Source organism: Dendrobium catenatum, unplaced genomic scaffold, assembly GCF_001605985.2.
Source record: "Dendrobium catenatum unplaced genomic scaffold, ASM160598v2 fragScaff_scaffold_772, whole genome shotgun sequence".
NCBI lineage: Eukaryota > Viridiplantae > Streptophyta > Magnoliopsida > Asparagales > Orchidaceae > Dendrobium > Dendrobium catenatum.
The window spans coordinates 1,059,611-1,081,956 of NW_021319234.1; the positions used below are offsets into that span (position 1 = coordinate 1,059,611).

The following is a 22,346-nucleotide window of genomic DNA, read 5'->3' on the forward strand; positions in this document are numbered from 1 at the left end:
CAATTATGCGTATACTTTTGATTCACAAAGCTCATGTAAAGGCTCTTTCACCGCTACAGCTTAGGAGAACTAGAGAGTGACTCAAGTGAGTGAGGGATTTCTTGGCATCGTGCCTAATCTTATTGTTAGCATTGGGGATTCATAGTTGAAAATCATCATGTACGCAATGTATAAGAGTACACATTTTAGATATCTTGGATCTATTGTTCAGAGTGATGGTGAAATAGATGGGGATATTATCAGTAGAATTCAAGTTGGATGGTTGAAGTGGAGGAATGCATCGGGCTTGTTGTGTGATAGAAAAGTACCCCTCAAACTTAAAGAAAAATTCTATAAGATGGTAGTGAGGCCTCCAATGCTTTATGGTGCTGAATGTTGGCCATTAAAAGAGAAGCATAATACTAAGTTAAGTGTGGCAGAGATGAGGATGCTCAGGTGGATGAGTGGCTTTACCTTTAGAGATAAGATATGAAATGAGCATATACGTGAAAAGGTTGGAGTAGCTCCAGTAGAAGATAAGATTAGAGAGAGTCGCCTTAGATGGTTTGGTCACATAAAACGGCGGCCTTCCTATGACCCGGTTAGGAGAGTAGAGGTATTAGATTTGACTTATGTTAAGAAAGGTAGAGGCAGATCTAAAAAGACTTGGTTAGAAAATATTATGAATGACCTTTCTTTATTAGATTTAAACGAGAATCTGACCTTTAATAGGACACAATGGAGAAAAAAGATTCATGTAGCCGACCCCACGTAGTGGAATAAAGGCTTGATGTTGTTCTTGATGACTTAAAATTACATTAAAAAAAAATAAAAATGCAATTCGATAAAATTTATAATGATAAGAATAAAAGATTAGATTAGGAATGAACTTAGAGGGAACTTATGATGAACTTGAAGGGCTCACTTGCGAGCATAGAGGGCCCTGCTACTGTTAAGAGCAATTGCAACCCTTAAGGACTTAGTGAATTACAATGAAATAAAAATGAACTGAATTGCTTTCTTGTTTATATCTAGAAAAAGATGCCTTATGGGTCCTACATGTTTTAAATTTACTCATGTAAGGGAGAATTTCATTTTATTCAAAAGCTAAAGGAATTTGAAAATAAAATCTAATTTGAATTTAACGTCACTAGATCCGCAATTCATACACGTGCTAGCTAACATAAGCATTCTTTTAAAATTTAAAATTAAAATTTTTACACGCATTTTAATAATAAACATCCACGCAAATAACAAATATGAATATTTTTAAATCTCACATGCATCAAAATGCAACTTTCAAAATTCAAATTTAAGAGCCTTGCGGAGTGTGTCGCCTACTGGAGAAGATTGCCACCACCTCAAGAAGTGTGCATTAGAATTGTTAAGCGTATTAACATCTAGAGAAGCATGCAATTGCCTCGAGAAGTGTAATACAGGACCAAAAACTGTGCGATAGTCCTGAAAAGTGTGCCACAAACTCAAGAAGTACATCATGGTATGAAAAAGCAGGCAAGTATAACAATTAGTGCGCTATCTTTTTTAAATAAAAAACTTCATTTATATTAAAAAGAGTGCGGATATATTATATAAATGTACTGAAATACATGCAAGTACATTGCAGGAGCGTACTAATAAATATGTCAATATATTGAAAACAATCAAATGCACTGTGCAAGGTCACTAAAAAACGTGCAGGCGCATTATGCAAATCCATAAAAAATGAGATAGAACAAGTAGCCTGGAGCCCAAATAGCTATAACGAAATCCATTTGGCAACAATAGTTAGAAGACCATCTTTGACTTTTTTTTTTATTGATTGAACTATAAACAAGCATTCCAAATTGAAATGGTTAAAACAACTGAAATTATCTGTAAGCCCACAAAGTCATCTACAGTAAATTATCCAAAACATTATATGAATAATTTATGACATGAAGAGAAAATGTATTGTCAGTTAATCACTCAAAATAGATAGGTCGATCCATAAAGAACTCATCGAAGTAGTACTTTGCAAACAACCGATTTTTAGTGCTCACTAACTAATAGTAATCGATAGACAATTGACTATTAAGTACTTTGGTAATTGCTATACAATTGACTGTATGTATTTGGTAGATATGCTCATTTAAAGAACTTGTCCAAGGCCTCGATTATATGCCTTAAATAAATTATGGAAAGCTTTTTTTACTGCCTTCGCAATAGACTGACTCATGTATTTCCCATCCTGTGAAATTGTCTTTTGTTTCAGTCTATAAATAGGGGCTAAATGTCAGGGATAGGGCCTGTGATCATTGATATAAAATTTCAGGTATGGATTCCTAGCTATTCCTAAACCCCAGAGCTCACTCTCTCATTTTCTCTCTTAAAACTCATATGTCATGTCTTGATTTTGTCAATCAAATTCTCGTTTCAACATATCTTGTGAGAGATCTTGGGGACCATACCGTAATTCAATTCAATTAGCTCTATATTGAATATTTAAGCTTGATTTATGTCTGTATAAAGGATTCAACCAGATTCCACCAGACAATTTTTTATCCAACATATATGCTTATTTAACTAGCCTTGTTAAAATCAAATATAAAGCATAATTAATCTATAAATGCTTTGGTTTGTGGATGAAGATGTAAGAATATGCTTGATTGCTTTCGAACTTTTTTGAGAAACTCCTTATAGTTAATAATTTTTTACCCTTGTGATTCTAACTTTACCTGCTGGGCTCTTACTAGTCTACTTTGAGAGCAATGTAGAACTTCTACTTGTTATTAGTACAGTATGTTAGCAGCCACTCTGTTCAATTTCTCCCTGTACTGTTTTCCAAAACTTTTTATACTTTCTATTGCATTTATGAATCCTAAACACCCACCCCTTATGAGCATTTGAAAATCTGAAAATTAATAAAGCCATGACAAAATGCTGCATGTTTCAATGTTTTGTGGATCAAGTACTCAAATAGCTACCATAGGCATAAATGGGTGGCCTGCATTGCCCTATATAGCCAGATATAGAATACGCTTTAATAATTATAGCTAGAAGCATAGGATGTGGTAAAAGATTCCCTCGTCATTCTCTTGAACAAACTGGGTGGGATACAAATTTTTGGTCCATCAGGTGGTATTATACACTTTTTTGGTTTGGGAGAACTGAAAAGCTAAGTCAGCTGTTTTTTTCCACCCATTTTTGGGGAAAATTATTAGGTGCGGTGTCCGGAGGCGAATCCAGACGCGCCACGTCACCCGGGGCCCAGTGCATCCGGGTGATGTGGCGCGTCCGGATTCGTCTCCGAACGGTCCGGACACCGCACGTAATAATCTCTTCATTTTTGGAGTTATTTTGAGTGCAGAAGCATAAATTTGATATATGAGAGATTTGATTCCAGGATCTTGATCATAATTTTGAAGTTTTGATCAAATAAAACTCTAGTGTTTTAGCATTGCCCTATGGAGAATAAGATCATATTTGCCAAAGCTAGCTTTCCTGTGCTTGAAAAAGGCAAAAATTAAGAAAATGTCAGCTTTTCCTCAATTGACTCCATACTTGTTACGATCTTTTATAATTAGTGCACTTTAAACTAATGGATTTTAGATCTAACATCCACAGTGATGTGCCATGCCACTCAAGCAAATTATGCACATATTATTTATTAAGGTGTCTAAGGAGACTGTCCCACTTGAGATGTGACATTTTGGCCTTAAAACCAGGCCAAAAATCACCGGAAATCGCAAGAAGAAATCACACGAATTTCAAAAAAATCGTGTAAAGAATATGATTATGACATCTCTCTTTCTGCTCTGTTTGGTCTGCCTTTTTTTCCTCCCAAAATATCATCTCATCCCACTCTAAGGCAGCTATGGACCCTATTTCACTTCCAAGTAAAAAAATGAAGAGTTGCTTGCCAGTCATATCAACTTTGGCGTTTACTGCTGATGAATTTACTAAGCTTGAGAAGTATTACTCTTTCAAATTGATCAAATAGAATAATTGTCTTATACAACACCATTTTTTTTTTTCATTTTGAGCTTCTCTTATTTTGTTTCATGAGTTGAGCTTACGGTTTGCAATATCATTTATTCTTTTAATCATTTAGGGTGTTCGGTTGCTATGATTTAGCCAAAGATTTTTAATTTTTATAGGGTAAATCTTTGCATGTAATTTTTTGAGGCATATAAATCCTTGGAAAAATTTTGGATCATAATGGGCTTTAAAGTATTGAGTTTGCTTTGAGAATCAACCAAATTTTATATTGCACTCATTTCAAATAAAATAAACTAATTTTGAATTCAAACATGACAAAAAGTTTATCATGATATCTTGAGTCAATTTCTTTCACTTAAATTATGAAACCTTTTTAAATTCCACTTTTATCCCTTTTTAATCCCATATTTAAGCTTCGTTTGGGATAACTTTTTTATTATTTTATAAAGCTGTTGCAGAGAAAGTGACTTTTTAAAGCTGTTGTAGAAAGCAGTTTTCTAGTACAATTTTTTTAAATGATGAAGTAGTAGTCAAATAGAAATTGTATTTGCGGTTTCAAAAACAAAGTAATATGAAAATTATTCCAAACGAAGCCTTATTAAATCCTAAATCAATTAGGATTTAAAAGATTTACACCACTTATCTTACATCCTAAATATTTAAAATATATGTCAAACCATTTACCATTCTTTAATCTGAATCAACATCAATCATGTCAAACAATTTTCAAAATTCAACACCTCCATGATTTACAAAATCTGGATCTACAAACATTTACTAAATCCTAATTGATCCTTTTTGTTTCATATTACTGGATCATCTGAAATCATATCTTCAACTGAAAAAACTCATTTTATCTCTTAATTCTGATGATTGATTTATCCCTTGCATTCAAAGCAGGTTTACAATGCTTTAGGAGTGAGCTATGTGCGTGACAACAAGCTTGACAAAGGCATTGCCCAGTTTGAAGCAGCAGTGAAGCTTCAGCCTGGCTACGTTACTGCTTGGAACAATATGGGCGACGCTTATGAGAAGAAGAAAAATTTGAAAATGGCTCTCAAAGCATTTGAAGAAGTTCTTCTTTTTGATCCAAATAATAAGATTGCAAGGCCTCGTCGTGATGCTCTCAGAGAGCGTGTAGAATTGTACAAAGGAGTTCCTATCAAATCTGAGGAAAGGTAAGCACACCTGCTAATACCTGCTGAGTTTTTCGTGTCGAAATATGACTCGATCTGTTACAATCAGGTTTGAGTGTGACCTGATGATTCGGGTTGGGTTGTTTCTGGTTCGTTTTTGTCGAATTTCTATGAAGGATTTTAGTAGTTTTCTTTAGTGTAATTTGAGTATATGATTATGGAGGTATTTGTTGTTCAAAAGTTTTATAAATATGCTTAGCCTTGTAAGAATTTATTAGGTGTTTGTACTATTGGATTGGTCTAACCATAATCAAATTGGGGTTAAGGGTCTGTTTGAGACAGCTACAGCTTAAAAGTGATTATAAAATTGCTGTGGAGAAAATATTTTTTTAAAAGCTATTATAGAAAATAGCTTTCCAACATAAAAATTTATTGAAAATAATGAAAAAAAAAGTGCCCAAACAAAAATTTTAATTGTGATCTGAAAAATAAAACAGTAAAAAAATTGTCCAAAATGAAGCCTAAGTTTCAAAGCATTGATTCTTAAAGAAAGATTTTTGAATTGATGTATAACTAATAAAGAGTGGGTGATAGTGTTTTTTTTTTCCTTAAAATAGGTTTATAATATGGAGGAAATGAATGAATTATTATTAAAAAAATTGGTTTAAGGATTGTTTGATCTATATTTTCTTAGGATGTGGCATAGAATATGTTTTCAGGTGGTGTGAACGTATATGACATGTAATTTGAAATATTTTTAAAATAATATTTATATTTTAATATTTTATTGTTGATTTTATAATAAATATTTGTATGAATGTATATTGTTTGTGAAATTATTTTATGTATTTGGATTTTTTTTTTTAAATTTCTATGATAATTGTTGTCTAAATATTTAATAATTTTATCAGACATTAAATTTAATGTATTTACTATTATTTTATTATTTATAATTTAGAATAATATGATTTAATGCATTAAAATGTAATATAATTTTTATTTAATAATAAATTTTTTAATTAATATTATAGATATTAAATCAATTATAACTAATACCAATTGATTAATATGAAATTAAATGTGGCCTATTAATTAAAAAAGAAAATTGTTTTCAATGTCTTTGAATCATATTATGGTTTATCGTTCATCATTTTTAAAAAAATGATAATAATTCATTGATTAGGTTCTTTGGATTGGCTAACAAATTAATACTGTTAATATCACTATTTATTTTCTACCAATTGTGTGAAAAATATTAAAAAGAGATTTAAAAAAAAATTAAACGGCCTAACTTCCTTCAATATGCATTATTTATTTATTTAAATTTGAAAATAATTAACAGCTAATATAAAATGTCTCTTAGCAAGAAACGGGCCAAATATTTTTCATTTAGGGTATTGTAAAGGAAAATTCTTTGTAGGATGTTAAAGCTTGATTTCAATATTTTTGGTGATTTAGGAATTTTATCTATTTTTAATTATTATTTTAAAATTTTCTAAGGTATAAAATAAAAGGAAGTATAGAATTTGTGTGCAAATAAAACATGAAATTTAGGTGTACTATAATGATAGAATCTAACTTATTCTCTAAGATTTTTAGTTAAATTTTGTTTAAATTTTATGGAATTTTTTATTTTCATCCAAATTTTTATAGAGGAAATGAATTAAAGATATAAAAAATTAAAATCTTTTCATGAAATTTTTTTTATTTTTTTATAAAATATATACCTTTTTTAAATACCAAAAACATAATAATCATTAATACTTTTATAACAATAATATAATTATTTTTACATTGATCAAATTTAATCAAATAATAATTAGTGCATTTTAAATTTCTTCTTCATAATAAAAACACCCACCCTAAAAGAATTTAATAAAAAAATCATCATATTTTCTAATGAATTATAATATAAAAAAATATTATTTTCTTTATTTTGTGAATCTCTGACTAGGTAATCTTTGAATTGACACTTTATAGAGAGATTGGAGAGTGAAAAGAAAGAGAAAAAAAAAAAGCTAAAATTGTTGTTCAGTGGTTCCCTATTAAGAGGCAAAAGACTGAAAAGTTTTAGTAACAGATCCCTTAATATGTCATGCCTATCTCATCTCATCTTCATAGCCTTTCTCTTCCCCCAAAACCATCAGTACACTTTATTGCTTTACCACCTGGAGACCTCCATCATTTTATATGAGGAATTTTAATTAAAATTTCAATTCTATTGATTTAATGAAGAAATGATTGTGAGAGAATTTTGTTGGAATGTGTAATTTGATGAGTTTTTATGATGTTTAAGAACATAAAAAGTTTTTTTTGTTTTATAATTTCCTTAGGTTGAATAGCATTGATTTTTGTATATTAGTGTAAAATATATTAAAGAGATAAGGTTAGCATTGTAAATTAAAATATGATGATGGGTGAAATACAAATAATATGAAGTGCTTCTTTTTGAAATTAGGGTTAATTAAGTATATGGAGTAATGTATCAAAAAAACTTCAAAATCTTTGAAAATTTTATCATCTACTCATTGGAGCTCATAAGACGTTGAAATTATTATGTGCGGTCATCATACGCCGTCCAGAGGCGAATCAGGATGTGTCATATCACCGTTTGATGTGTATAAGTGTTGTGTACCGGGGTGACGTGGTACAACATAATTCGCCTATGGACCATCCTGTGATCAGACGTAATGATTTTTCCATATGATGAGATCGTTTGCTTGATTATGGATGAACAAAATGCAAGATCATCTTATATGAATCGAGTATTGATTATAAATAATTATCATAATTATTATTCACATTTACCACACATTAACGAGTTAAAATAACAATAATAGAAGATGATTAAAGACTTTTTTTTTTTTTGTTACTGGTGATAAAATAATATCACAATGTATATGAGACCACGTACGTTAGTGTGCCTAGCACCATAGCATTTCTTCTTTCGAGTATTGATTATAAATAATTACCATAATTATTATTCACATTTAACACACATTAACGAGTTAAAATAACAATAATAGGAGATGAAAGACTTTTTTTTTTGTTACTGGTGATAAAATAATATCACAATGTATATGAGACCACGTACGTTAGTGTACCTAGCACCATAACATTTATTCTTTAAGAGAGTAATTTTGTAATATAATTCATCTTGGCTAAAACATGTACATCATGGTCTTAAAATTTGATGATGTGGGTCTATGTTTAAGAAATTTATTATTATTTATTGAAAAATCATGAAAATTGGAAGAAGTGTTTAATTTATCTTATAAAGTCATTGCATAAGACAAAAAAAATGCATGGATTAATTTTAAATAAACTTAGAATTGACAACCAAAGATAAATATTACTAATTGACTTGAATGGTTTTATTAAGTGGTAATAATGTGAATATAATAATACAATAATGCATTTCTCCAACCACACATGCTTTCAGTCCTTGCCCTTATCATCTCTCTCTCTCTCTCTCTCTATTATAACATGAGTTGGCAAATTGTACCATGGAGAAGATTATAAGTCTCTCTCTCTCTCTCTCTCTCACACACACACACACATTATAGCTTGAGTTGATGAATTGTACCATGAAGAAGATGATAAGTTAGTGAAAGTTATTTCACGAGTTTATAAGTTGACAATGAGAGAAAAAACTACATAACTAATTCTATTTACAAATGTTCAAATTTCATAATTCGCATGTATTCTAATAATGTATTTATAAAATTTTTATATTACACATAATAAAATAAAAAATCAAAATTTTATTGAATTTTATTATGAATATATATAAATAACTCATTGAGTTGGGCTAGCCTACTTAATTTAAGTAAATTTAGCCTTAAGTAGCCTAAGCAATCTACCAACCCACTTAAACCATTGATCTATGATGATCCAATACTTTAGCTAGTCTTACCCATTATTCTAGCCCAACATATAGTAATACAATTTATTTCTAAGAGAGAGAGAGAGAGAGAGAGAGAGAGAGAAGGACTAGATATTTACTAGGAAGCTAGTATGCATTTAAAAATAAGTACTAACATTAAGTCAAAATAGATATTTGGGGAAGTAAATTCTTCTATATACATTTCAAAAAATCTTTAAGCTAATATAATGTTTCCCCCTTTTACTATGTTTTATAAAATAATGTAAACCTCTATACTTTTAAAAATTCAAAAACATAACACTCAGAAGTCTATCTCTCAAATACACACAAAAGTTTGCACTCATACAAATATTATTTTATATATAACTTTAAAAAAATAATGATGAAATTCTTATTCAAAATAAATTTTATTTTTTACGACATGCTTCTCTTATGCTCAATAATAAGAACTTAATAGTATATATTGATGCAAATGCCCGTGTTGTTATGATTGGAAAAGTCAAAATCATCAATTCTACTATCTTCCAATCTTCCTCATGTTCGTTAGAGTATCCCATTGCACATTACTACTCACGTGTCCTCTCCTACTTAAGTGAGCATCTCCTCTCTTATAAACATCAATGAATATCTTTTAAGATAGTTGAGCTGTGATGCTTAAAGCTCTTATGATTAGGTCATTAAATCAAAGAAACCTACATTAAAATTATTAAAGTAATTTAATTAAGGAAATAAAATTAGTTAACATGGCATATTAATATGAAATTTAATTAACCTTAAACTATTGAAATCACATATCAATATATGAAAAATTATATATTCTTCTAAGATATTGAAATCACACCGTCATTATATTCTTCTAAGATATGCAAATCAGGGACAAAATTTAAGTTAAATTAATAATAATAAATATATTGAAATTGTGAATCAAAAGTGTTTATCAAGAAAATATAATGACAATGATTATATTTTAATTCACATTGATCTCAAATCATACACCACCAAAAAATATAGAAAGATGCATGCAAAGGCTTATATTAGCAACCTTAATATTGGTGGCTTCTCTACAACCTCAGCTGCTATTGAACCCTAATATATTAATCCGTTCTTAGTTCCCACCAAAACCTCAGGACCACTATCTCTCCTCACTCATGTTCATAACTTAATTACATTAGTCATAATCGATACCCTCACAATCATTAAGCACTAACTATGCCTCGTGAACCTTTTCCATCAACTTAAATCCATGCCTTCTATCATTTATTATTTTTTCACTCTCATCAAATCATTAATAAATCAAATGTTGAAAGACCCGCATATATATAATCATACAATTTTTGTTCCTTAATCTTTTTTATAAAATTGATCATAGATTGATAGGACATTGAGATCCCACAGATGATAAAATTCATATGATTTTGGATTCTTTTAGCCGTGTGTGCTAAATTAGGATTTTTTTTTTTTTTTTTTAAAAAAAGGGAAACTGAATCAAATCTATACCTCAATATTGCAATTGCATCTATACCTCAATATTGCATGGAAAGGTGCTAAGCATACCACATGAGAAAAACAGTTCCCCACTCACCATTTGGCCTCCTTGAACAGCCCTTGACGTCTCATCCCAACGGTCAAATGGACCCAAACACGCAAGCCAACTGAGCAAACAGAAGAGATTCAAAGATGATGGATTCAGACGTAATCCTATACGTATCTGAGATATCGAAGACCCCAGATGATCCACTCAACCTTTTCCTTTTCCATTACATTCTTACCCTCCGTTGCCGCACTTTGTATTTTGTTTGTCAGCAGCCAAAAGCTGCCATGGGAGCAGGGAAAGAGAAAATGGGAGGGATGAAAAATGGCCTGCAATTTCGAGAAAGAAAAGCGAAAAAGGGGATGGAGTGGAATCATGGTCTCTTATTGAAAGGTCGGTATCTTTGGGCAAGCAAGGAGAGGGAAATGGAAGGGGAGGACGAATAAAAGCAGAGAACTTTGTAAGAAAAAAAGGGGGAAAAAGACAACTTGGAATTCGACCACTCATATGATGCTATTGTTCGCGTGCTTCTGGAGGAGAAGGCTTCACCTTTTTAGGACTTCGAAGGCCCACTTGAATTACCCAAAACCCTCGCTTTTCTCCGTCGCTCCCAGTTTTTGCCCTCGTATACTGTTGCTTTTGCTTACTAGTAACTTCAGATGTCCTTATTCTTCATGTTTCATAGTGTGTTTCTTCTCATTCGCTTCTTGGCTCTACTTTCCTTGGATTTTACCTGTTCGTATATAAGTGAAAAGGAAATGAAAGATGGGATTTTTGAACCAGAATCTGTTGGCGAAATGGGGTTTTTAGGAAACTCATGGGTCCATAGGTTTTGACGTGTTTGAGGTTTTGTTTCTGGTTTGACATTGGACTGAAAAATTCACTGCTGGATGTTTTCTGGAATACTGTTTTCTGTGCTGGATGAAAAAAAAAATGATCTTTTCAACTAGAAAACAAGATTCTTGTAGTAAGATGGTGTCGATTGTGGCTATCTGCTTCTGGTTAACTTCAGAGTTGATTGGTTGAAGATGTCATATACTCAACAGCAAGAAAATATACTGCTTTCTAGTTTACCTCCATTTTGTTGAATGAAATGAAACTTTTAGGAGAGGTTCAAGCAAACGCAGGTAGTTTTATGTCTTTTTCTTTGACTTTTCTATTAATTTCCTTTTGGATTTAGTTACAGTGAAGAATTTAGTAATGCCAAGCCATTATTTTACACATATAAACTTTTCTTTTTTTTTGCGGTTTTGTTTCTGCTTTGATGTGTTTAGGTGCAAAGAAGATTTTAAATTCAGAGCTATGGCATGCCTGTGCGGGTCCTCTGGTATCATTGCCACAGCCAGGAAGCCTTGTTTACTACTTCCCCCAGGGGCATAGCGAACAGGTTTTAGAATTACTAACTTTTTTCTTTGCTGAGTTCGATTTATTTGTAGTGAGTTGAGGATGATTGTAGTTTTTTTTTCTACTTATCTTTTATGTCAGTAGTCTTTTTGTAGTTTCTATGTTCTATTATGTCAACAAGAATAATGTAAATATCAAGTCTCTCTCTCTCATTATACTAGAACTAACCATTTTTTTTAATTTTTCCTCTTTCTTAAGGCCATGGATTGATATGAACCTTAACTACATGATCTCAAGAGTAACTCTTCTCTTGAATAATTAGCTAAAATTTCCTTTAAGGACTCTTAACAGGAGTTCTTGGTATATCTTAGCTTTTTATTCACTATGAGTAGTAAGTACAAATTTATATAGCTTATTTTAATTGGGTCCTACTTCTGTTCTCCTAATTTTAAGCAGTGGTAAATATTTTCCTATTTAAGATGTATATCATGGATTTTTGTTTGTCCCTAGTGATTTTGGAGTTTCTTTAAAGTTGGAATTTAAGCATTGGAGGAGGCACTACACAATATGAAGCATGCTTGTTTGGATTGCCTCCTTGCAGTTGTTAGAATAATTAGTGACAATCTTTTGCAATTTTGTGGATCGAGAACAAGAAGATATGCCTTTTTATTTGAGTAAATATTTCCCATCGCCCATTTTCGTACTCTTTCTTCTTTGTTCCTTTTTTTTGGTTGAACTGTTACTTTCTACTTGAGATTAGTTCAAAGTCTGAACTTGTTCAACAAAATCTGATAAATTTACAATAGTATAAACTACTTGATCTTAAGAGTTGCTTTCCCCTGAATAATCTAAACTACTTGATTTTTGTTTTTTTTATGCATACAATACAAGTGTTTAAAACCAAAGGTTTACTACCAGTAACCATAATTAACATTAAGTTTTACCTTTATGTATGTTGGTTAACATCCATTTTTTTTTTTTTAACATCCATTCTTCTATCTCCATCTAGTCACTTGGATGTGGATTAAATTTGGAGTTAAACTTATTAGGAGGCACTGCACCTTATCAAACAATAAGTTTTAGTTTCCCTTTCATCTATTATTAAGATAACTCGCAAGTATCTTCTGTTTTTTTTTTTTTATTATTATTTGTAAAAGAAACCACTAAAAACAGAAAATTTTAACCACTAAGCTGAGAGGCAGCCATGCCAAACATGGAATGAGTAGGGCATGCAATGCTAATACGGTGTGTTCGGAAAATCTTTTATTAGAAGATTGGGAACCTTTGGGTGTTGTCGGTTCGGAGTTTTTTTCCAATTTGCAAGACTGTCAACTCCTGTACTTGGTTTTGCTCTTTGGTAACTTAATTTCTTTCAAATATAGGTGTCAACTTCAACCAGAAGAGCCATCAATTCACAGATCCCTAGTTATACAAATCTGCCATCACAGTTGATGTGCCAAGTTCATAATGTCACATTACATGTGAGTATAATCTATTTTAAGTTCTATATATTTTACCAAAATTTATGGGGTCCCTAATCTAGCCACTTCATGCACTTGTAGGCTGACAGGGAAAATGATGAAATCTATGCACAAATGACGCTTCAGCCAGTTAATTCTGTATGTCATCTATCCCATATACAGAAATTTAGTATTTTCAAATCATATATAGCTTTTTTGATATTTGTATGTCCTTCCCGCTTAATTTGCTGCTTTAAATGATGTAGCATTAATACAGTTCCTTTTTTGCTGAATTTCTTCTGCAAGTTATCAATATCTCATAAATAAGAGCTGTAAAGTAAGTTAAACAAAATTTGTTGAAGTTTAGAAGTTCTTAAGTTAATTATCTTATGTTGGTTATGGAAACTTTGAATGTGCATTCTTTTGATGCTTTAAGCCTGTAATATTTGACCTTCCTTAAGATTGATTCTACTCTTCTTTTTCTACTTAAGGAAGCCGATGTCTTCCAAATTCCTGATTTTGGATATACAAAAAGCAAGCAACCAACAGAATTCTTTTGCAAGAATTTGACAGCAAGTGATACAAGTACTCATGGTGGATTCTCAGTACCTAGAAGAGCTGCGGAAAAGTTGTTTCCCCAACTGGTAAGTACATGAGAATGGTGTTTAAATAGTCCTCTTTTGTCTAATCTAACCAGTCTTTTCATGCTTTCTTTTTCTATTTTTAGGATTATACAATGCAACCCCCAAATCAAGAGCTTATTGTTCGAGACTTGCAGGATAACATTTGGACATTTAGACACATTTATCGTGGTAAGGAAATTTTTTCAAATTTTAGCATTTGTGTTACATGTTTGTGTTTTTTATACCTTCTTCTAGTATAGAGACCTTGCGCTTTCTTTCCAACATGATGTTCATTGTTATCGTATATGTAGCACTCCTTTAATCCAAATTATAGAATTTTCTTCTAATTTCTTTGAATGGTGAATCTAGACAAGTGGTTTGGTATCCTCCATTGTGATCTGAATGTCATTGTTTTGAGCCATCGACATGATCTTTATGTGATCTATATAGTAAGAGAAAGAGGAGGAAAGAGAAATATATGGCATGACAACATTCCATTTTAAAATGACATGCTCTTCATTTCTTAAGTTTTCTATTTTTTTTTTTTGTGTAAGGGATAGAGAAGGATAGGAAAAAAAAAAGTAAGAGTGGATGATATGAGAATGCTCCATTTCAATTGGAGTTTTTTTCCCTTTTTTCCCTTGAATATTTTGTTCTTTTAGGTATGTAAAGGGCAAGCAAATTTATTTGATCGATCTGATGTCTAATCTAATCTGCATAGATAAAATGATCAAAATGATCCCCCAATTTTTAGGAAGGATCAAACTAGTCTTAGACTTTCTTAGTTGTATGCATCAACCCCTACTCAAATCCTGCATTAATGGGAGCTTCATCTATTTGGCATGCCCCATTTGAGCTTCTGTTCTTTTAACCACTGACTTATTTTAGATGTTCCTTATCTGTCCAGGGCAGCCAAAGCGTCACCTTTTGACGACTGGTTGGAGCTTGTTTGTTGGAGCCAAGCGGCTTAAGTCTGGTGATTCCGTTTTGTTTATTCGGTAAGTATATTCATGAAAATTTCAATTTAGAGTCTTTGAAGATAGCCAATATGGCTTGACCAAAAAAATGTCAACTTGGACATTGCTGCTAAACTTGAAGTTGATGGATTTAAATCTTGTTGAATCCATACTGCTCAAAATATTGGGCAACCAAATTACTTGCTTTTCATACTAATATTTAAATGTTTTATTATCATGTCTATCAATCTGAGAATTATTTGTGATTTGTTTAGAGATGAGAAATCACAACTACTTTTGGGTTTAAGACGCTCCAATTGTCAACAATCACCATTGCCATCCTCTGTCCTATCTGCTGATAGTATGCATATCGGTGTTCTTGCTGCAGCTGCCCATGCTGCGGCTAGCAGTAGTCCATTTACTGTTTACTACAACCCAAGGTATATTTTTTACGTGAGCTTTCTGTACATTTTCTTTTTCTTTAGAACCTTTTCTATTATATTTTTCTAAAACTTGGGAACATTGACAATTTCGCAGGGCATGCCCTTCAGAATTCATTGTTCCTTTAGCCAAGTACCAGAAAGCTGCTTATGCTCAAGTTTCCATTGGAATGAGATTTGGAATGATGTTTGCAACAGAAGAATCAACTAAAAGAAGGTTTCTTTTAGATTATGGCTTCATTTGGGGCGACTTTCTTAATGCTTTCTAACACAACTTTTTAGTACAAAGATTTCTAGTTTAAGAAGTTTTTGTACTAAAAAATTGTTTAAAAAAAAAAGCTGGAAAAAAGCCATCCCAAACGAAACCTATATCTTTTATTTCATTGCTTCTTTCTCCTCTCTCACCATTCTTCACTTGGCATGCTACATGCAGTCAATGATCATCAGATGTTTATACTTTTCAAAAATATTGGATATGAATCCTATGTAAAGTAGCATTCTAGCTCTTGCCTTAAGTAATGAACTTAGAGATATTAAACCAAAAAAATCAATTAATTGCACTTATTTTTTACGAAGATAATAAATATTATACATAACTCACTTGTGTTTCTGCAACTACACTTCCTTCCCTGCTATTTCTGAATCTCTTAAGTTAAATGATTGGGATAACATGTGATATAATATCTAATCAAATGGAAAGGCAAGTGTAAACTTAAAAAATGGATTGATGCTAACATTTAATTTAATATCTAACAAAAAGAGAGGAAATTGTAATTTCAAAAAATAATTATAGATGTTTTTAGTCACCTTTTAGTCCTGCATCATAGCTGTGGAATTGATGATTGATAAGCATCAATTCCCTTAATGAATGTGCTATAAAACAGGCAAAATCTATGCAAACATAGAGTTGAAAAAAAATCATGACATAAAAAAACACACAAAATTTTATATAAATTGTCCTAATTGCTGTCTTAATGTTGTTGTTACCGTAGTAGATTTAACTATGGTTTGATTATGAAGGAAATACAACCCGAATTCTGATGTACAACGTAAGACAATTCACTTCTCTTTATTTATAAAAAAATCTATAACGATAAAAAAATACAATAAAATTTTTATAGTGATCTTAATGAAATAATCTCAAATATTGGATAATTTTTTAGAGCTCCACCCCAAAATCACGATTAAATTTGTATAGTATGTCTTCTTCATAGGACAAAAATTAGGCTATAGAATTTAAATGAAGGTTGAGCTATTATGAGTAATGTGGTTTCTTTTTAGAGGTAACAGGATAAAGGTTCTAGATTTTCCTTATATAATTTAAATCTTTATTATGGGGGCTGCACAACCACCCTTTGGCATGGAAGATGGGGCAAGGATATTTGACCACCTCCTTAAAATTGTTTAAATCCTTAATTAATTCATGCTTATTTTTAAAAATCTTATCTTAGATTTTATTTAAAATAGACTCCCGTGATGTATAATAGAAAGTGATTTGGGATGTTTACATTTGTACTGGATACTAAATGAAATTTAGCTTCTCCTCACAATTCTTCCTCATGCAAATCAAGGAAAAGAGCACACCAGCCATTGATGCAAAGAGTAAAACTTCAAATAAATAAACTGAACAAGCTTGATCCTATTTTATCCTCTCTCCAAATTCTTGGTTGAACTATTATAATTCTTTGTTTTGTATAAAGCTCTTATTGTCTGATTATCTTAACATCATATCACCTTTTCCTCTGCAGGTGTATGGGAACCATTGTAGGAATCAGTGATTTAGATTCGCTACGGTGGCCTAACTCGAAGTGGCGAAATCTACAGGTCAGTCGACACATTTTAGTATAAAGCACTAAAATCTATTTACAAAAACAAGCTTACCTTGTAGACTTTCATCTTTATGTGTTATTTTAACGTTAGGTGGAATGGGATGAACCCGGTTATGATGAGAAACCAGATAGGGTTAGCATATGGGAGATTGAAACTCCTGAAAGCCTTTTCGTTTTCCCTCCAAGTTTGAAAAGGCATTGTATTCCAGGATTATTGGGTAAGTCTGCACATATTATTACTTAGTCATGTTCATGTTTTTACGTCTAATTTGTCCCAAGCATTTTAACATTCCAAGTACTCAAAAAGTTTCATAAAAATCTATATCTTAAGCTATACATAACTGCTTGTTTTCTTCTTTAGCCAATCAGGATGACAAATCTGACTGCTTGTTTTCATATAAGAATAGTTGGTGACTTACTGTTATCATGATTTCAAGTTAGAAGAATTGTATGCTTGGGAAAATTTTGTTGTTTCAGAGTACTTAATATATAATAGCACTTCCGTTGCTAGGTACTAAATCCTGTATGAGAAAAGTGGAGGGTTGCATTAGATAGTCAACAGTCAGCGTAAAACTTGTCAAATAATCATGACATGAATTATTTAAAATTTTTTGTTATTAACAGGACACAATGGAGAAAAATGATTCATGTAGCCGACCCTACATAGTGGGACAAAGGCTTGAATTAATATTGTAATTAATATATAGATATTTTTCTCTTGACGATTTAACAATTTGAAGCTTGAAACTTGTAATAATTAGTTGCAAAAATTGATAACCAATCGATTATTGCAGCAAATGCAAATATATGATAATGAATTTAGGCCTTACCAGTTTCTACAGTGATTGTTGAATTTGCATGTTGGAACATTTTCTTAAGTGAAGCTCCCTCCACATTCATTTCTTTTCATCGTTAAGCTGGAATTTTAAGATTGTTCCTCTACTTCTGTTCATTTACATATGCAGGAATAGATATCGGGGCTGGAAATGTGAATCATTTTTTACAGGCTTCAGATTATAGAAGTGGTGATCTACATACCTTAAGATCAAAGCTTAATTCAGAAAGGCTAATGAAGAAGGTAATCAGACAACAAAGTTCTCTTCCTGGAAGTGAAATTGGATGCCATCAATCAGTCTTTGCAACTATTTTACAAAAAATCAAGGCTAGTGGCTTCCCTGCAACCTCATCTTCAACCTTACCAACTCTCATGGCAACACAAGGTGCTTCATCGTATGAAGAGGTAATGATACGCACAGCTATGAGGGAGCAAAACGCATCTCCAGGGCCACAGGAACAAATACTTCCATTAGACAACAACAACACTTCAGCAGAAAATCAGAATATCTACTATTGCCTAGAGCAGGAAGGTTTGTTAATGGCAACAAAGCTAGTAAACCAGTTTTCAACTGAAACTCCTTGGAGAAATTGCCAAGAGTTAACTGAGCATGATAACAAATGCGAAGATGTTGCAGTTGAAGCAAAAACTGATATGAAGTCTGAACTTTTTTATAATGAAGCAAAGAATGAAAAGATAGAGTCTGCTCAAAATACTGTGAGAAGTACATCGAATATGAACCAACTCACAGGAAATTATGAAAGATTCAGTCCTGTAACACATCTTGGAAATGAAATCAATAAAAATGAAAACCTTGGAAATTCTTTTGTTTCTGAGAATAAAGAGGTTCAAGCTAACAGGCTTGATGATCCCCAGATTTACCAGCAGCAGCTTGAACCATCAACTGGAGAAGCAGCAAATCCATTGAATAAGAATCTGCCTTATCATGGCAGCCAATTATATCAGTGCTCAGATAATGACGAGTTAATTCTGCAACAATCATTATACCAATCTTTTGCACCAAACAGTTTGATCAACTCCAGTAGACCAGATAATCTATTTTTATCTGCAGTTGAGAGTGTTGAAAGTCCTTCAGTAGGCATATCTTCCATCTTGAACTTGGAATCCCTCAATCCATTTGAGAAAAGCCAGTTCTCATCTTTTTCAGATACTTTTTCTCCTTCGTTTATGCCTATTTTTACCGAAGAGGCCTACGGTTATAGAGAGATAAATCCATCTGAAGCAATCCCAGTCTCAGGAATACTGCCATTTCATGCTCACAATCTGAAAACTGGAATGAAAGAAAATGATTCCCCAGAATTATTGAAATTGTGTGGACTTAGAGACTTATCCAGTGAGGGTACATGCAGCAATCTTCACAGTGAATCTAGCAATGCTGATATCTTCACTGATTCTTCTGTTCCAAGTACAGTTTTAGAGGAGTTTAGTGTGGTAAAGGGCTCCAGTTTTCCTGTAACTTTAGAAGACTCATTGGGCTGCTTTGCTATGAACCAAGACATCCAATCTCAGCTGACTTCCACCAGCTTACCAGAATTCTCTTTGCAGGATATTCCTGAGTGCTCAGCTGGCGATGATTACAACTATTTGGGTAATCATGCGATGAAACAAGCTGTTCAACAGCCAATGAGAACATATACAAAGGTGCCATTATAGAATTTATCCTGCAAAAAACTTCTTTTTGATGACCATGAAGCTAATACTTATATTAATTATATAATCTGAGTAGGTTCAGAAGCTTGGATCGGTCGGGAGGTCAATCGATTTGAAACGCTTTAGAAATTATGAACAACTTAAATCTGCAATTGTTTGCATGTTTGGGCTTGAAGGTCAACTTGATGATCCAAATCAATCAGAATGGAAGCTTGTTTATGTGGATCAGGAGAATGATGTCCTTCTCGTTGGAGATGATCCATGGGAGTAAGTACTTGATTGAAGCTATACTTTGCAATAACCTATGATATTGCAATAGAGAACAAAATTTAAGAAATGAAATAAATACATTTATTTTTCTTGTTCAACAACAACAACAACATCAAGCCTATGTCCCACTACTTGGGGTTGGCTGCATGAATCCTTTTTCGCCATTGTGTCATGTTAAAAATCAAATTCTCATTTAAATCTAATAAAGAAAGATCATTTCTAATATTTTCTAACCAAGTCTTTTTAGGTCTACCTCTACCTTTCTTAACATAAGTCAAATCTAATACCTCAATTTTTCTAACCGGGTCATCGGAAGGCCTCCGTTTAATGTGACCAAACCATCTAAGGCGACTCTCTCTAATCTTATCTTCCACTGGAGCTATTCCAACCTTTTCACGTATATGCTCATTTCGTATGATATCTCTAAGGGTAAAGTCACTCATCCACCTAAGCATCCTCAACTCTGCAACACTTCTGCAACACTTAGTATTATTTTTCTTGTTCATGTATCAATAATTTATCTTGCTTTCTGCAAATCACATCTGATAAGAAGTAACCATATGGTATGATCCATCGATGCAAACACATGGATACCATGAGGATACTACACGAACACAATACATTATCATTAAAAATATAAGAAATGAACATATATTTGATACAATATTATTATTATTTAAAAAAGACACACCGAGAGCATGTCCAATATATGTAAGGCATGTGTCATGTGCAATATATATCAAATACTATGATGTTATGAAGTGTTTGTGCATCTTACATCATATGTAAAGGTGTTAACCATTTTAGGCAACGCAATCATCATTTTATATAAAAACAGGAAATAGATACAAAAAGAAGCAAATGCATTATATATAGAAAATCACAATCTTACAATTATTACGTGATGAGTCCGGATGGCGAGAACCGTTCGGATTTGCTGCGTATTTGCAAATACTCAATTGTGAGTATTACGGAGTATTTTGTAAGTATTTGTTGATTTACTTCGTATGTACTGAGTGTTTGTTGAAATACTCATCAAATACTTAGTAAATACGCAGCAATCCGGACTGTTCTTCCCGTCCGGACTCCACACATAATACTTTCCCTTTCAACAGACCTCTTATACCACTTCTCTTCTTTGACATGCACTGTTTCCATGCTTCAGTGAATTTGTCAACTGTGTTCGCTGCATCAGAATCTTATCTCCATCAGAGGTACAGCAGATGAGTCAGGAGGGCTTGCAGTTCATGAACAGTTATATTCCATGAGAGCCTTAAGAAGAGAGCAGAAGTGTTATTAAACAGGAAGGGAGGCAGAATTGGGCTTGTAGGAGTTTATGATGTGAAGCCTTGACTTGTTTTATTTAGAGGAAAAATGGACAGAATGCTTCAATGTGTAACAGTGGGAACTGATATCCATCTATGTGAGGAATACCAAGAAGCACTTGCTGTAGGTGCTCTTTGTAATTTTTTCTCTGAGGCAATTTCATACATCATATTTAGATTTTAATTATTTATAAAATTAATATATTTTATCTCAAAATTTTAAATTCTCATTCAAATATCAAAATTCATGATAAATTTTTATTTTATTTTTTTTAATTTTGTTTGTCAATAAAAAATGGTTAGGTGTTTAATTAGATATTTTTGTTAAAAATTATAATTTTATTTTTGATTATTTTGAGTGTGAAAATAAAATTAGAAAATGAGATAGCCCTTCAACTTATAATTATTTAATGTATGTTTCCATCAATATTTAGCCTATTTCCAATCATTTTACTCATTAATCCATTATTTATTCATGCCATCATGGTACCCATATTGTAAAAATATTTAATATTATAGATATGTAATTTCTATGATTTTTTATCTGCAAGAAAAAATTAAGAAAGCACAAAAAATATAATTAAATTTTATTAATAGAGGAAATTACATTTGTAGTGTTCAAAATTTAATTATTTACAAAGTTAACATTCTCATTCGTTTTTAAAATTCTCATAAAAATATCAAAATTCACAATAAAATATCAAATCTTATTTTTTTTAATTTTTATCAAATTTTTTAAATTACCATATTTTTGGTGTTATATATGTAATTTTTCTGAATTATTTATTATGCCCATAGACAAAGAACCTCCATTTCAACATAAGCACTAAGCTCTTTCTTAAATTTTATAAGCTTCTTAATTAGTTTTCTTCCACCTAAAGACTCTTAGAACAAAAGAAAATTTATTCTTTTTAGATTTTGCTCGGGATAGTTTTTTGCAACTTTATAAAACAACTTTTAGTACAAATTTTTTTAAGATTTTTATACTAAAAAATCGTTTTAGAAAGCTGTCCCAAAGAAAACCTTAGTCTCCCTTATCTTAAATAGAGAAATGGAAGTTTTATTTGGTTCGGTCGACCGAAT

At 31.8% G+C, this 22,346-nt stretch overlaps 2 protein-coding genes across 7 annotated transcripts in view; both read left to right on the top strand.

The window, feature by feature from the left end:
- The window catches only part of LOC110101708 (tetratricopeptide repeat domain-containing protein PYG7, chloroplastic), a 33,986-nt gene extending 28,543 nt beyond the window's left edge, over nt 1–5,443 (top strand). For all 6 annotated transcript variants that reach the window (XM_020829706.2, XM_020829707.2, XM_020829708.2 and 3 more), the window contains one exon: nt 4,858–5,443. In XM_020829706.2, the coding sequence (XP_020685365.1) occupies nt 4,858–5,139 (282 nt within the window). In that variant the 3' untranslated portion in view covers nt 5,140–5,443. The remainder of the gene's footprint in view (nt 1–4,857) is intronic.
- Nucleotides 5,444–10,568: 5,125 nt separating this feature from the next.
- Nucleotides 10,569–21,390, top strand: LOC110101753 (auxin response factor 5). The gene is made up of 14 exons (XM_020829798.2): nt 10,569–11,637; nt 11,785–11,897; nt 13,237–13,335; nt 13,417–13,473; nt 13,806–13,958; nt 14,042–14,126; nt 14,845–14,935; nt 15,169–15,333; nt 15,431–15,550; nt 17,082–17,157; nt 17,254–17,380; nt 18,128–19,659; nt 19,745–19,935; nt 21,104–21,390. Exons 1-14 carry the CDS (start codon nt 11,604–11,606, stop codon nt 21,204–21,206), a joined length of 2,946 nt encoding a protein of 981 aa, XP_020685457.1. The 5' UTR covers nt 10,569–11,603; the 3' UTR covers nt 21,207–21,390.
- Nucleotides 21,391–22,346: the final 956 nt, after the last annotated feature.

Bases quoted from the DNA above. Each gene is read 5' to 3' on its own strand.
- LOC110101753 (XM_020829798.2), top strand. From the start codon at position 11,604: ATGAAACTTTTAGGAGAGGTTCAAGCAAACGCAG. The intron at 15,334-15,430 runs GTATATTTTTTA...ACAATTTCGCAG, and splicing joins ACTGTTTACTACAACCCAAG to GGCATGCCCTTCAGAATTCA. The intron at 19,936-21,103 runs GTAAGTACTTGA...TCCATGCTTCAG, and splicing joins GTTGGAGATGATCCATGGGA to TGAATTTGTCAACTGTGTTC.